The sequence below is a fragment of the Cetorhinus maximus genome, chromosome 3 (genome assembly GCF_964194155.1).
Source record: "Cetorhinus maximus chromosome 3, sCetMax3.hap1.1, whole genome shotgun sequence".
NCBI classification, from domain to species: domain Eukaryota; kingdom Metazoa; phylum Chordata; class Chondrichthyes; order Lamniformes; family Cetorhinidae; genus Cetorhinus; species Cetorhinus maximus.
This window is the reverse complement of record NC_135881.1, coordinates 182860325-182876671: the sequence shown is the minus strand read 5'-3', so window position 1 is coordinate 182876671 and position 16347 is coordinate 182860325. Positions and strand designations below refer to the sequence as shown.

At 42.8% G+C, this 16347-nt stretch overlaps 1 protein-coding gene across 6 annotated transcripts in view; it reads right to left on the bottom strand.

Moving 5' to 3' along the window:
• Positions 1 to 888: 888 nt before the first annotated feature.
• The window catches only part of LOC144679077 (catenin delta-2-like), a 1449546-nt gene continuing 1434087 nt past the window's right edge, over positions 889 to 16347 (bottom strand). For all 6 annotated transcript variants that reach the window (XM_078539356.1, XM_078539354.1, XM_078539355.1 and 3 more), the window contains 3 exons: positions 15732 to 15863; positions 5456 to 5532; positions 889 to 3535 (listed from right to left, as the gene is read on the bottom strand). In XM_078539356.1, the coding sequence (XP_078395482.1) occupies positions 3275 to 3535; positions 5456 to 5532; positions 15732 to 15863 (470 nt within the window). In that variant the 3' untranslated portion in view covers positions 889 to 3274. The remainder of the gene's footprint in view (positions 3536 to 5455; positions 5533 to 15731; positions 15864 to 16347) is intronic.

Below are 16347 nucleotides of genomic sequence, written 5' to 3'. Positions count from 1 at the left end.
AATGGTGTGTTACTGTTAGATCCTACATTCACTGACATTACGTAGAGTTTCCCCTTTGGGCACAATCAGCAATCATGGCTCAGGCTGAGCTTGAAATTGCACAGTTCTTCTAAAGTGAAGTTATGGTTCCTGGATCCACCCAAAATTATTTGCATAATCACAAAGGTAAAACCTTGAATGTACCAGTGCAATCAGGCCATGCAATAGATCCATAATTTCTTTGCCTTGCATTAAAAATATTCATTGATATATTTAAGGGTGATAATTTGGTGCAGTTTTATTGATACAGCTGAAAATGGGCATATCACAAAAAATAAGCATTTTTAATAAGAGTGTCCAACCACCAACTGTGAGTTTAAATTTTTAAATCACTGAAAATGACTTAAAAAACATATCCATTTACTAGTTTTATTGGTGAATACCAGTCAATTCCTTAGTAAATTAGTTCTTAAAATTTAAAAACTTATAAAATGTGCCTTTGTGCCTAAAAACTAAGCCTCCTTGAATGATTGGAAATGGATGCAATTAGCAGAAACTTGGCATGCAAAATTATTCCGATCTGGGGTCATGACCATTGTTGGGGGCAGGGTTGGCTTCCAGCTTGATTTTTTTCAAAACAGCACTGAAGATCACAGAAATCTGATTGTGCTTGACATAACTTGTGCTTAAAATTCCGTGATATTTTACGCTAGCTTGGAAACTCCAGGTCTATACTCTGCAAACCACCGAATGATCCTGCAACATCAAATCATAATTACACAAGGCACTGTGACGCCCTGGACCTTAGACACTGGTACAATCTGTGAGAATTTTCAAAAGCCATCATGTATCAGGGAAACACTATGACACTTGACTGTGTTGCACTACTTAAAGAAACTTTTTTGAACATTTTTTTTAAAGTTTTTAATAGCATCATTTATTATCTTTTTTTTAAATCACATCACCCAGATTCTTTCCAACTGCGGGTTTAAAGGCTATGTAACCCAATATGCTGCTTACCCTTATATTTTCTTTTTGTTCGTTGTTGACAAAACACACTGTAAAAAGCATTTAACAAATTTAAATCTCATCTATCTACATCTACAAACTGTCAGCAGGACAATTAGCTAGCCATCAATTTCAGAGTATTTTTTCCTACAATTAAAATTCAAAGTGTCTTTTTTTTTGTTTGTTTTTTTCCTCTCATTTGGCACCAGAGTACTGCTGCACTATTGTTCCCGAAAACAAAGTTGCTTTAAAGCAGGCAGTATCCCTTTTATGATTGCCTATATAGGTAACTTCATAGCCCGGCAAAACACTGTGTAGCTTTTTTTTTTAAGGCCAATAGTCGGTGCCTCGTGATATACAATATGATCTTTGAAAGAAAGTTTCCAGTTTGCATGGGGTGCAGCACAATGCTTTATGTACAATAAATTGCATGGCTACGGGTCGGTTCATCAATCCCAAGTGCGTTGAAAAGGGATTGAAATGCTTCATGATCGAGTTTAAGAGCTCTGTGATTTGGGCCTACGCTTCAAGACTTTTTCAGTAAAGACCTGGGGTGGGGGCGGTTTCATTGTGATCCAACACTACAAGATTAGGTGCAACACTGATTTTTGCAACACTGATTTTTACAACCCTCCCTCCTCCCCCAATCCTTGAAGTCAATGAGTAATTTGGTGGGTGTAAAAGTCAATGCAGAGTACAATTTGGTTGTGTTTTCCTGTGTCAAAGGAGAATAATATTGGGCAGGGTGTTAAAAGTCCATGAAGTGTGATATTGGGCAAGTGCGTAAAAGTCAATGAAGAGTATTACTGGGCGGGGTGTAAAAGTTGATGTAGAGTATTACTGGGCAGGGTGTAAAAGTCAATGGAGAGTATTACTGGGAGGGGTGTAAAAGTCAATTAAGAGCAATATAGAGTGGGATGTAAAAGTCAATGGAGAGTAATATTGGGCAGAGAGTAAAAATTGATGGAGAGTAATATTGGGCAGGCATAAAACAAGCTCTCCATCTGTTCCCATGCATTCCCTGCCCAGCGAGCTGGGCTATAATTATCATCCACTATCCCCCCTGAAAGTTCAATGTGCTTCAAGCCAAAAAAGGGATACTGCGGATTAATACGACCAGACTTTATGGCACATCGGGACCATTGTTGACTTTGTATGAAGAGAAAGAAACATGGAAAAAAAAGACTTTTTTTCCTTTTTTCCCTTGATTTTTTTTTTACAAACATGGATGACAACTTCATTTATTTACTGTTAACACTGTATTGTCATAAACAAAACCGGTATAAATGAAAAATTGTCTTCAAATATCTACATCTAAAACTTTAGGCAGTGAAAGAGAGAGAGAGAGCGCGTCTCATCAAATGAGCGTGTGGAATGATGCTCGTAATATCAGCGATTGATGGGGTTTTCTGTTAGTGACCACACAAACAAATCCACATACCAGAACAAACAATACTGCTAAATACTTCCTTCAGTTAGTTACTTCATAAAAAAGAAAGCTCAGAAATTCACACATCTGATCAAATTCGCTTAACATTTTTTTTGTCCATAATTAAAACAGTATTAAGAACAAGATACGGAAGGAGTACTTTGGCATTGCTGTAATGGACACAATGCTCTCATTGATCGGTAATGTACATCCAATACTTCACAACAAAGCATTAAAACGAAAGAAAGAACCCAAGAAAGTGGCGAGAGAAATGGTCTTGCTGTACAGAAGAAAACCCGACTGCAAACTACAAGCTGTGACACACAATCAGTTGAGAATGTTTGTTTCCAAGAGGTGACAGACTGTCCCCATAACAAGTGTAAACACATTCAGGTTCTTGTGCTTGACCTCTGACCTGGCCTCTCCAACTTCCCTCCTATCGCTTTCAACCACTTTCCATTGCCAACTTTTATTCCTCCCCACAATGCCATTATCTTTGCATGCTTTTGATATTCTTTTCCCCCCACCACCCTGCTTCTCTGGATGAACAACAAGATCATTTAATCCTTCCCTAACCCCCACCCAAAGCACGCCCCCGTCCCACCCTCTGGTGAGCAAATTTTCCATTTCCTTTGTATGAGCTGAATGTCACTTGCATTTCTCTCCGTACTTATCCATCTGAACGCCATCTGCCATGATTCACCCAATGACTGTCCTACGGAACAGACCACTGATAGACTAAGACTTGCTGAAAAATGTCTTGTGGTATTCATGCACATGCACAGTTCCCAGGGTCTTGTATAATTATTCTTTTCTTGTGTATCTGCCGCCTCTGCTCAGACCCAAGAGGCCAACCGCTTAGACCCAGGAGTCGGGTGAGGCCGGGTAGTGGCTCGTCTCGTAGTTTAACTCGCTATAGGGACGGGCGGCAGAGTAGAAATCAACATAATTGCCAGTTGACTTCAGGCCGAGATGCATGTTGTATTCACTGGCCGCTGGGCGACTGTGCACTTGATCCTCAAAGAAAGAGTCATCGTAATTTGCTGTTGAGTTTTGATAGGGCTGATAGGTATCATAGTCTTTCCTACTGGGTTCCTGTGCAGCAGGTTGTGATGAGACCTAGAGAGAAGAAGATACAGGCCATAATTCTTTTCCTTTTCCTTTTAACAACAACTTGTATTATTTTAGTGCTTTTAATATAATAAAATGCCCCAACATTTGACACTGAGCCAAACAAAGAGATATTAGGGCAGGGGAAGAAAATCTTGATCATAGGTTTGACGTAATGTTTGGTGATACAATCTACTGCAACTGTGGCTTTCTGAAGCAAGAGGTATTTCAGTTATCATTCTCTTTGTATAAGTGCTTGGTTATAATTCAACAATTTTTCCCCTTCAAGTAAATATCCAATTCCCTTTTGAAAGGTACAATCAAATTTGTTTCCATTATCCTTTTAGGCTGCGCCTTCCAGATCATTACAACTCATGGAGTAAAATAAATTCCAATCCCCCCTCTGGTTATTTTGCCATTTACCTTCAACCTGCGTTCTCTTAATAACCAACGTACCAGTGGAAACAGTTTCACCTTATCTACTCTGTCAAAACCCTTCACAATTTTGAACCCCTCTATGAAATCTCCTGTCAACCTCCTCTGCTCTAAGAAGAACAATTCCAGCATCTCTAGTGTCTCCTCGCAGTTACTTTATGATTACAAAGAAATGGTTCATCCAACACCACAATGATCTTCTCGATCAACAGAATTTGAAATTCAGAATAAAACTTTGTTCTAAAATTCCATCTGCAGAAACTTTCCAGACCATAGGTGCGAGGTAAAAGCAAAATACTGCGGATGCTGGAAATCTGAAACAAAAACAGAAAATGCTGGAAAAAACTCAGCAGGTCTGACAGCATCTGTGGAGAGAGAAAAACAAAGTTAACGTTTTGAGTCCGTATGGCCCTTCTGCAGAGCTGAAGAGAAGTGGAAATGTGATGAAATTTATACTGTTTAAGGGGAAGGTGGTGGGACAGATGGAGCTGGATAGAAGGCCACCGATAGGCGGAACAAAGGAGGGATTGACAAAGATGTCATGAACTAAAGGACAAAGGGGTTGTTAATGGTAGTGGTTAGTGCTAATAGTGGTGTATATAGATGCTAGGTGGTGTTTTACAACGAGATTTTGTAATGATCACTCACCAGAGTTTTGAAAGTTGAGAAGTGGTCTGACGGAGATGTTTTAAAATAATTACAAATAAACTATTTCCTCTGGTGGGGGAATCCAGAACGAAGGAAGCTTCACTTTGAAATTAGGGCTAAGGCCACTCAAAAGGAAAATCAGGGAGCACTTTTTCAGACAAAGGGTAGCGGGAATCTGGAACACCCTTCCCCAAAAGGCTGTGCACGCTGTGGGTCAAAAGATGCTTTCAAGATTGAAATCAATAGATTTTTGTTGGGTAAGACTGTCAAAGGACATGGAGAAAAGGCAGGTAAATGGAGTTGAGTGCAGATCAGCCACATTCTAACTGAATGGCAGAACCAAGATTTGGGATGGCGTACACAACCTACCCCATGGCCAGGCTATATCTCCATTCCAGAGGCAGAGCCAGTTTTCTGCAATTTTGCCCCCCAAGCCCCACCCTCCTGCCCCCCCCCCCCCCCCCCACCACCCCCACCCCCAACGTCCGCAGCCCCCACCTGTTGCATTTGGGAATGAAAAATGAAATTTTCTCTTTTCTAAATGAGTTTTTTTTTAAATGCCTAGTGGCATTTTCTTCTTCCATTGGTTTGTAAATGTCATCTAAATTACATTGAAACACTTGTGTATGATATCACTGAGGCAGAAAGGTTAACAGGGTTCATTTTCTCTCCAAGCAAAGCAAGAGAAAAAAGCAGCAAAACTTCACTCTAACGGCAAGTGGTGGAGTGAGACTAAGATATAGGAAAGGTGTTGCAATTCAATGCTGGACTCAAATCTCTTATCGCAGTGATGGCTGCTGAAGGTCAAAGACATCGATCAGATGTTCTGTAAAGTGTGTAACAAACCTGGTTGTGCTTGGTAGCTTCAACAGGAGTAGCATAGGAATTCCTGTAGCCTGATCCAGCTACTACAGAAAGTTGAGCTATTGAAATAAAGAAAGAGACATAATTAAAATGGTTTAAAATTAATGCCAAAGCTTGTTGTACAATAGGTCATGTAGGTATTGGCTAAATCTTCTTTGGTGAATTGTATTTGCTGACCTTTCTACATAACTAAATCCCTACCTCCCCTTGAGGCTTTGCTTACTCTTATAATCTCTGGGCCCCTGAAGCCCCGAGCATGGTGTCTTTTAAACAACACATCGTGATCAACCTTGGTGATGTTTTGAACTATAGAACTAGGCCTTAAGTTCTCTCAAAAATAATTCATTCCAGGAATCCCAGTATTGAACGTCTGCCAGCTACATAGCATGTCATTGCAGCCAATCCCATTGAAAACGATGGCCCCGACACTGCTCGCCAACACACACTTTCTTTATTCTTTCAGAGGATCTATTCATTGTTGGCTAGGCCAGCATTTGTTGCCTATCCTTAATTGCCCTTTAGAAGGTGGTGGTGAGCTTGGGGAACATTCATTTTTTGAATGGAGCAGAGGAAACAGGGCGAGTTCCATTATGTTGTGTCTTTACATTATAGAATGGTATGCCTGGGCTTGAGGCCAAAACAGGTGCAGAAAGGTTCTACCCAGCCCTCCCATCCTACCACATCTGAAATATGCTCAGTTTTAGGGGAACCGGCTGAACCATACTGTTTCTTCCTCTGTCCTCAGGATGTGGGTGGCAAGACAATGCTGTGGCTATTGCCTGGCCCTAGCTGTCTTGAAAAGGTGCCAGTGGGTCCTTCTTGAACGGGGTAGCAGTCCATGTTGTGAAGGCTCCCTTATAAACCAGAATGTGATTAGTTAGGGAACTCCAAGATATTGTTCCAGTGATGATGGAGGAACAGTGATTTGCGCCCAAGTCAGATAGTGTGCAGTGGAAGTTGGAGGTGAAGGTCTGAGAGGAGACAGGTAGCAAGGCAAAAGAGGCCACAAGACCTTAATTCCATTCTTTTGAAGTCTCTTAATAGATCTTTGGGCATGGAGAGGCTCTAGTTCATCTTCCAACAGCAGCCAGAAAGCTCTGAAGCCAACAACACAGTTCCACAGTTGAAGGCCCCTCAGGCCTGCAGCTGTGCTTCTGTTCCTGTCTCCTGGAGTAGGGGAGGCAGCAGGAAAATCAAAGGCTGGAGGTCAGGAATGGGAAGGTGTGTGAGATATATTCAGCTTTTACTCTTATGTTCTTTATTAATATGGAAGCCTTGTGGGAGCAACGGCATGAACTTGTATCATAAAAACTCAACTCACCTCACCTCCCCCACTTCTGATTTTCACACCTTTCTCACCCCTGTTGGATCTCCAGTTGCAGGTTCTGCCACTGCCTCTCCTCTCCCAATTACCTCTCTACCCCCTACTACCTCTTTCCTTCCCATTGCCTCTCCCTCCTGTTTCCAATATTTCCCGTTGACTGTTCAGCTCGATGACTTGTCCCATTTTGCTACCTCTTCAGCTTCGACTGCACCTCCCACTGCCAATTCCTCTTTTGCTTCTGATTTCTCTGCTTTAATTGCTCCCTTTGGTAACCAGTCCTCTCTTCCTGGTCCCTGCTGCTACAATCTCAGGAACCAGGCTCCTCCACACCCTTCAGTTAGTGGTGACTGGCTGTGGATTTACTGACTGGCCTTCCTGGCCAGTTATTGCTCCCTTACTCACTTAGCCTGTTTCGTGTGCCTTCGTAATCTAACGTGCTCCACATCTTGATCTAGTCAAAAATTATCTGTGTATAAATATAAAAATGCTTCAACGGCAGTGGAAATGTGACAAAATAGGGGGCTCTTTATCGATAGTAACAGTTAAGTAGTCAGTAGAAAAACTCTTATCTGGACAGACTGCAGCTAGCGATCTCACACATGCCAGCGTGGCAGACATCCCAAGGAAACTATTTTTGAAACACTGACAGGGTCTCAAGAAAATTAATATAAACAAAATAACAGAAATGAAGAAATTATGGTACCAAATAGCGACAAGTACCCAGGATCAGATGGCTTCCATGCAGGGTTTGAAGGTAGTAGGTGAGAACACTGAAGATGCCCCAACTATAATCTTCCAAAGTTCTCTCCATTTGGAAACTGTTGCTTTAGTCTGGAAAATTGCACATCATTCTGCCCTTTAAGAAAGGTTACAAAGGGAAACCAGGGAACTATAGACCAGTTAGCCTAACATCTAATGTTGGGAAATTGATAGATTCTATAATTAAGGATTGGGTAACTGAACACCTTGAAAATTTTCAGCTGATTAGGGAGAGCTGGTATTGATTTGCAAAGGACAAGTCATGCTGATGAATTTGACTGAATTTTTGAAGCAGTGACTAAAGTAGTGGACAGGGTAATGACCATACATGTTATTCATATGGGCTTCCAAAAGGCATTTGATAAAGTACCTCCTAAGAGACTGTTAGCTAAAGTTGAAACATATGGAGTTGGAGGCAAATTATTGACCTGGTTAGGAAACTGGCTGAACAGAAGGAGACACAGGATAGGGATATTGGGCAGATACTCCTATTGACAGGATGTGATACAAAAATAGCCTGCATTGTAAGCAGTGTAGATAGAAGCATAAAATTATAAAGAAATATTGACAGATGAAGTGAATGGGCAAAACTGTTGCAAATCGATTTTCAATGTAGGAAAATGTGAGGTCACCACTTAGAACCTAAAAAGGATAGAAGAGTTTACTTTCTAAATAGTTAAATGCTAGAAACAGTGAAAGTCGAGAAAGTACAGCTACACAGCTCATTAAAACATCATGAGCATGTACAGAAATTAATCAAAAAGGCTATTAGAATGCTGATCGTTATATCTATAAGAATGTGATGGAAGGGGGTAGAGGTCATGCTTCATTTATGCAAGTCTCTAGTTATATCTCACCTTGAAAACTGTGAGCCTTTGTGCACACCACACCTTAGTAAGCATATATTAGCATTGGAGGGAGTGAAGCATAGATTTACTAGAATGATACCTTAACTCCAACGGTCAAGCCATGAGGAGAGATTAAATAAACTAGGGTTATATTCTCTGGAATTTTAGGAGGTTAAGGGTTGATTTGATCAAAGTTTTCAAAATATTAATGGGAAGATATAGGTAGGTCAGGGGAAACCCTTTCTGCGAGCTGGGGAGTCTAGGACAAGGACACTTAGTCAGAAAATTAGAACCAGACATTTCAGAAGTGAAATTAGGGAACATTTCTTCACATAAGCGCTGCATTTTACAAGAGGGTGGACTGCTTGCCCCGCCCTTCCCCGGGGAAGGAAAGTTAGCCAGAAGCCAACACACCTGGAAGAAGCCCACCTGCAGCCATAACATGCTGCAGGTGCGCTAAGGCGGTTGAGAGGGACTTCTGCCTCTCAGTGGGAGGAAGTCCTGCTCCTGGGAGCTGTCAGGCTGGGTGCTGCCAGGACTGCAGGAAGGAGAACAAAGGAGATGGATGGCTGCCATAGAAAGGTAAGAGCTGGGTTTTAGAGTGGCGGGGGTGGGGAGGGGGGGGAAATCCTGGAGCCTAAGGAGTGGGGAGAAGGAGGTGGGGGTGGGGGTCTGGGTTTTGGAGGGGAGGTGCGGGGGGGGTGGGGTGACATCTTTAGGGAGGTGCCCCCGATGCACAGGGGACACAACCCAAATGAGTTGCCCCCTTCCTTCCCATCTTTTTTCATGTAGCCCATGAAGAAAAAGCCAATCCACTCCCCGCCCACCTGCCCATGTCAGCCACATTACGCTGTGGGCAGTATATTATCCAGGTCAATAGGCTTGCTAACAAGCCTTATAGACCTTTAATTATTTATTTCCATATGGCAGGCAGGCTGCTGATTTTGGCACCTGCCCACCTGGCGTATTATGGGGGTCAGCTCAGGGGTGGTTGGGAGGGTGGTGGGCTAGCACCCCACCCAAAACACATCCGGGGTGGGGGCACATAAAATCCAGCCCAAAAGGATGGTAGAAGTTTGAAACTTTCATCTGCAAGCTACAATTGATGTGAGATCAATTCCTAATTTTGGAACAGAGATTGATAGCTTTTCGATAACCAAAGGTATTAAGGGACATGGGACATAGGCAGGAGTTAGGAATTAGGCCGCATATCAGTCATAATCTTATTGAAGAGTGGAACAGGTTCGAGGGGCTGAATGGCCTAGTCTTGTGCCTATGTTTCACACGGTTGAACGCATCCATCCATTTTACTGCAGATTCTGTATTGATTCTGCATGACCCTTCATAAAAAATTGTTGCAAAATGTGGTACAACTAGCCTGAGGGACTTAACTTACCTGCCAAATGCAGTCTAGACTACTTGCCATCCTAAATAAAAGAGCAGAGCAAGGAAACTGGAAGGTAGTAGAGGTGGGGACATAACAAAGGAGGAACTTATGCTTTGCTTTTCTAATTTACTTCAAATTTCATTGTTGAAGGCCCTGAATTAGCTGAATATTCACACTTCGGGGGTAAAATTCACCTTAGGTAGTAATGCAAAATGGGCTAAGGTGGATCAACAGCCATTTTCTTTCTCATCACTTTCAATAGAAAGGAAAACCTATCAATTTTTAACACGTGCTCTGTGTTACTGTCTGAACCCAATTTCACCCTGTTGTCTTCACAATATAAGACAATCTCATCAAGATGAGAGATCTCGATATGCCTCATAGAGGACAGGTTAATTGGTGTTTCCAAAACTGGACCCTGAGCCAGAATAAGGTGGGATAGAAGAGGTGTACAAGTACGCCAGCAAGTTACAGGTGCTGCTCCAAATCACTTCCTAACATTCGAAGAATAGTGTGTCAAAATGTAAAATGGACCAATGAAAGCTTGTGTTTAAAAATAAGGAAAAGCTTAAACAAGATTAAAACAATGGTGTATTCCAATGAATCTGAATGAGAAATACTCAGAAGAAACACAGAACAGCTGGTGAATTAGTTTTACTGAGACTCAAATTTGAATCCTATTCCTTATCACTAGGCATAGTTACTACACTATAGAGATAAAGACACATGCTCTTAAGGAAACATACTTTAAAGCTGATCATCTGAATTCATTGCACCAAATTGCTCCCACTTCCAAGGTATCAGCCATAGGTAGCACTCTCGTGTCTGTATCAGAAGGTTTTGAGTTCAAGTTCCACTCCAGAGACTTGAAACAAAATCGAGTTCGACACTTTAGTGCAGTACTGAGTGCTGCACTGTTTGAAGCGCATCTTCGAGATGAGACATTGAACCAAAGCCCTGTCAACCCTTTAAGGTGAATCCCAACTGTAGTACTGAAGACTTGTGTTCCAGAACTAACTGCACCCCTAGCCAAATTGTTCCAGTACAATTATAATAAGGACATATACCTGACAATGTGGAAAATTGTCCATGTGTGTCTTGTCCATAAAAAGCAGGCCAACTCCAACCTGCTCAGTTACTACTCCATCAGCGTATTCTCGATATAAGCAAAGTGTCATCGATAGTGCTATCAAGTGGCACTTACTCAGCAATAACCTACTCATCAATGCTCAGTTTGGTTCCAGGTCTTATTACAGCTTTGGTCCAAAAACTTGGATGGAAGAGTTGAATTCCAGAGGTGAAGTGAGAGATACTGGCCTCAAGGCAGAATTTGGCTGAGTATGGCATCAAGGATCCCAAGCAAAATTGAAGTCAATGGGAATGAGGGGAAAAACTCCAATGCTTGGAGTCATATTTAGCACATTCTTAGAAAGATGGCTGTGATTGTTGGAAACCATTCATCTCAGCCCCTGGACATTGCTGCAGGTGTTTTCACAGGGTAACATCCTAGACCCAACTATCTTCAGCTACTTCATCAATGACCTTCTCTCCAGGATCTCAGAAGTGGGAATGTTCATTGATGATCTGATGATTGCACAAGGTTCAGCACCATTCACAACTCCTCAGATGCTGAAGCAGTCTGTGCTCATATACAGTAATATGTAGACAATATTCAGGCTTGGATGATAAATGGTAAGTAACATTACACATGTGCCAGGCAATGACCATCTCTAATAAAAGGGAATCAAATCATCTGCCCTTGATGTTCAACAGCATTACAATCACTAAATGATGCCCTACCATCAATAATCTGGGGTTCCCACTGACCAGAAGCTTAACTGGACCTTATAAATACTGTGGCTTCAAAAGCTGTTCAAAGGCTGGAAATTCTGCTGCAAGTAATTCACTTCCTGACTCCCCAAAGCCTGTCTACCATCTACAAGGCACAAGTCAGGAGTGTGATGGAACACTGTCTCCACCACTGATGCACAGTGGCAGCAGTGTGTACCATCTACAAAATGCACTGCAGCAGCTCACCAAGGCTCCTTCGACAACACCTTCCAAATCTGCTACCCCTACCACCTGGGAGGACAAGGGCAGCAGATGTATGGAAGCATCACCACCTGTAAGGTCCCCTGCAAGTTGCACATCATCCAATTTAGAACTACATTGCTGTTCCTTCAATGTCACTGGATAAAAATCCAGTAACTTCCTCTCTAACAGTGCTGTGAGTGTACCTACACCGAGGCCTGCAGTAGCTCAAGAAGGTAACTCACCACCACCTGCTTAAGAGTAATTAGGAATGGGCAATAAATACTGGTCATGCCAGCTATGCTGACATCCCATGAATGAATTTTTAAAAAAATCCCATGGGATTATTTTGAAGGAGAGCAGGAGAGTTCTCGCCCTGGTCAATATTTACTACTCAACTAAAATTGCTAAAGCAGACCATCTAATCATGAGCATATTGCTGTTTGAGAGAGTTTTCTGTGTGCAAATTGGCTGCGGCATTTCCAACTTTACAACAGTGATTACACTTCAATTGTACTTCATTGGCTGTAAGGGCCTTTGTGAAGCCCTGATATTCTTTCTTTAACTGTGCAACCTGACAAACACTCATGCTATAAGTCTTCTCCCTACTGTGGGGAAATTTGCCTGAAATGCACTTGGCAGTTTGATTTGGCTGCTAGGCTAAGGTCAGCAACTGAAGAATTGCTTGGAGTTCAAAGCTGAATTCTGCCATTCTGGTGCTACCATTCCACTCAATGGACTTACACAGAAAAATGACAGCCGCAATGGTGTCCGACCAATTGACTACTTTTGAAGTAGTAATGTAGGGAATATGACAGATGATTTATGCACAGCAACGTCCCCCAAACAGCAATGCGATAGATAAGCAGTTAATCTATTTTAGGTACATAGTAAGAAGAAACCAGGGCGAACTCCTTGCCCTTCTTTGAATCATACTGAATAATAAGAAGTCCGTTAGTTAAAGGGAAGGGGCAGGAATGGGAATCTAAATTGACCTGAATAGCAGGGAATTTGCACATTTTCTCAGCAAGCTTTATGATGCCTCAGGATTTACTTTGCATTTTATATAATGATGATTTTACCAACATTTCCTCCAATTACTTTTTGGAGTGTGCAGGAGCATTAAGTGCGTGGCCCCGTAAATTCTTTTGCGTGCTGTGCATGCATAGTAGCCTAAAGAGCCTGACTTATGCGTGACCGGTGTGGGGATCTTTGGGCTGCTGTGCACCTCTGCTGAATGCGGAATGTCCAATGTGTATGAAATTAGGGAGACTAAAACTAGAAATCCAGACACATGACATGCTGCTCCTGCTGAATTCTTCCAGTGCTGCAGAACAACATGGTGCACATATTGCCACATTTGCTGATGTCACTGGTCTTGATAGCAATGTTCACAGAGCAGCTTTAATCTGAAGGTGTAAGTATGTGGTGATAGGAGCTGAGTGGATTTGAGCTTTATCTGTGAGTTCTTCCTTTGTCAGGAATGTCAGGGAAACAGGGTAAACAACAACAACTTACATTCATATAGCACCTTTAATGTACCTGAACGTCCCACTGTGCTTCACGTGAACATAATCAAACAAAATCAGACATCAAACCACATAAGGAGATATTAGGTCAGGCGGCTAAAAGGTTGGTCAACAAAGTAGTTTTAAAGAAACGCTTTAATGAGGAGACGGAGGTAAAGAGGTACAGCAGTTTAAGGAGGGAATTCCAGAGCTTAGGGTGCAGGCAGCTGAGGCATAGTTGCCAGTGGGTTGTGGGCTGGAGGAGCTTACAGAGATAGGGAGGGACTAGGCCATAGAGGAATTTTACCACAAGGAAGAGTATTTTAAAATTGAGGTGCTGCCAGACCAGAAGCCAATGTGGGTCAGCAAACACAAGGGAAATGGATGCTTAGGACTTGGTGCAAGTTAGGATATGCGCAGCAGAATTTTGGATCAGCTGAAGTTTATGGGGTGTGGATGGTGGGTGGCATGCCTGGAGAGCACTGGAATAGTTGACACTTCACGTAACCAAGGCATGGACGAGGGTTTCAGCAACAAATGAACGTAGACAAGGACAAAGACAGGTGATAAAACATTCATACTTGAATGTCTGCTGATTAAAGTATCAACTTGTAATTTATTTTATAGCTCACTGGTTTGTAATGTTCAGACTCTGAGGTCGGACATTACCATTGACCGAAGGTTTATAAATCAACAGGCTAACTTTCTGAGAAATCGGCATTCCTCTAATCCTGGCCTCTAGGACATCCCCCGTTTCCTTCACCCTACCATTGGCAGTTGTCTAGGCCTTATGGTCTGGAATTCCCTCCCTAAACTTCTCTGCCTCACTCTTCTCCTTTAAGATGCTCTTAAAACCTACCTCTTGTCTGCTTTATGCCACGTTATATGGCTTGATGTCAAATTTTGTCTGATTTCTCATGTGAAGCACTGGATGTTTTAATACATTACAGGCACCAGATAAACACAAGTTAAAGAGTTATCAAATTTCACTTGCATTTAATTACAGATTTGTTATTATTGCTGCACAGAGTGATAGTAATCCTAAGATCTGTGTTATATGCAGAGACACAGACATTGTCACAGGCATGGTTCATAGACTGATCTATTCATCTACATAGACTGCTACCAGATTTTGTGGTTTCATTGGAGCAATTCAAACCTCTTACTGTCCAAAAAAACCCTAAATGGCTGGGTGAGTACATACACTCCCACCCCGGTACATCACTCAGCTGTACAGTCCAGGGAAGTCCTCAGTACTGCCCCTGTGCACTGCAAAATTAGTGAACCTCGGGTAGATTTACAGTGAGACATTATGGGTGGAATTTAATGAGGGCAGTGGGGGGCTTAACGTCTGCCACCAAAACCGGCATCTCTGCCAAACAGATCTCTGGGAGCTCCGAGGGAATTAAGTTTCTAATTGGCAACAGGAACCCTTCCATCTGAGCTCCCGGCTCCACGGGGCACTTTTGATAGCAGGGCTTCCCCCTGTGGAGCTGAAATTCTACCCCCGAGAGCAGCTTGCCTCTCCATTACCAGCAGTGCCACTGGGAGCGATGGCTGTGGCTGGTGATATACTTAGGACTTAAGCAGGGGTCCCTGGAGAAAGGTAAGAGAGGGTGGAATAGGGGATGCATGGAGGTGGTTGCCGGTGAGAGGTGGGGTTGGTGGGGTCAAAAGCAAGGCTGGAGGCTTGGCTCTCAGAGGGGCAACTTCCCCCCACTTCCTGATGCCAGATCCCTCAACTGGGCACTGAATGCCTTTGTATGCAAGAACCCCAACCCCCCACTTGGCTGCAAGCAAACCCGGCAGGGTGTGCTGGACAATCTCCCCAGATGGTGAGTCTCCCGTTTGCTGCTGGTTGAATACCAGCGGCAGCAGCAGAGTGAGTCCCGTACGTGGGCATTAATTAACCTTCCCACCTTGGACTTAGTTGGAGGGATGCAAAAAGACAGTATGATCTTCACCCAACACCCTCGCACCTGATCAAAATGACCCATCCCCCCACCTCCAAACTCACCTTGGGTGGAGGGGGTGGGGGAAGAAATATTAAATTCCACCCTTTAAGTGGCCTGGGTTAGAAAGAGGGGAGATATGGGACCAGGCTTCCTGTTCCAGATGACCAATCAATAGGTACCACTATAAATAGTGAATTAATGGATGGCAGCTGAGGACAGAGTTCAGCTCAGCTGTGATGCCCTTTCATTGTCTTGTAACGCCACCATGACTCACTTATGGATGACCTCTTGAGCAAAGAACTGAACAGGTAGGAGGGTCATTCTGTGGAACTATTTTCAAGTATGCATCACCATTTTCAGCAAGGGGAAGGGGGGATCGAAAACGCTGTGGAATATTCCCCTTCAGACCTTTTTTTATTTCATGGGGATGCTTCCAGTTTGCTCACCTGGAAGAGTATCTTTTCTAGAGATGTGCTCTCCTTTACTCCCATGGTAGCCAGAGTTGGTCCCGGTTGTGTCATAGTCTGACTTCCTTTCCTTTAAGTTGATCATCTCTCGAGGAGAGGCTGGGGCACTCGCTGAAAATAAGAGAGCACCAATGTTATTCCAATACATTTCCTGTATCCTTGAGCAAGCAAGAGGTCAGTCCCTCTTGAAGATGGCAGAGGGTCCCCTCTGTTTCACTGGCTGAAACCCTTTTAGGATTGAGGCATAACTTGGGGCAGAAACGCATCTTAGGGTGGGAACACAGAGAGGGCAATAGGGAATTGGCAGCTGGTTTTGCACCCAACCTCATTATCTAATCCATAGAAAACAATGGAAAAGAAAATCATTGGGATGAAAATTGAATTGTGTGGGACTTGAATGTACAACCTTCTGACAAAGAAGGAAGAATCACTGAATTACAATGATACGCTGGCCCATTAAAGGTAAACACATTGGGCAAAGACAAGCTCAAATAAAAGGGCCAATACAATGATTGTGGTGAAGAATGGAGTCAGGAACACTGTTCTTCTATGATCTATGACCTAATGAAGAGGGGAGCTAGCTTTATAGTCAACG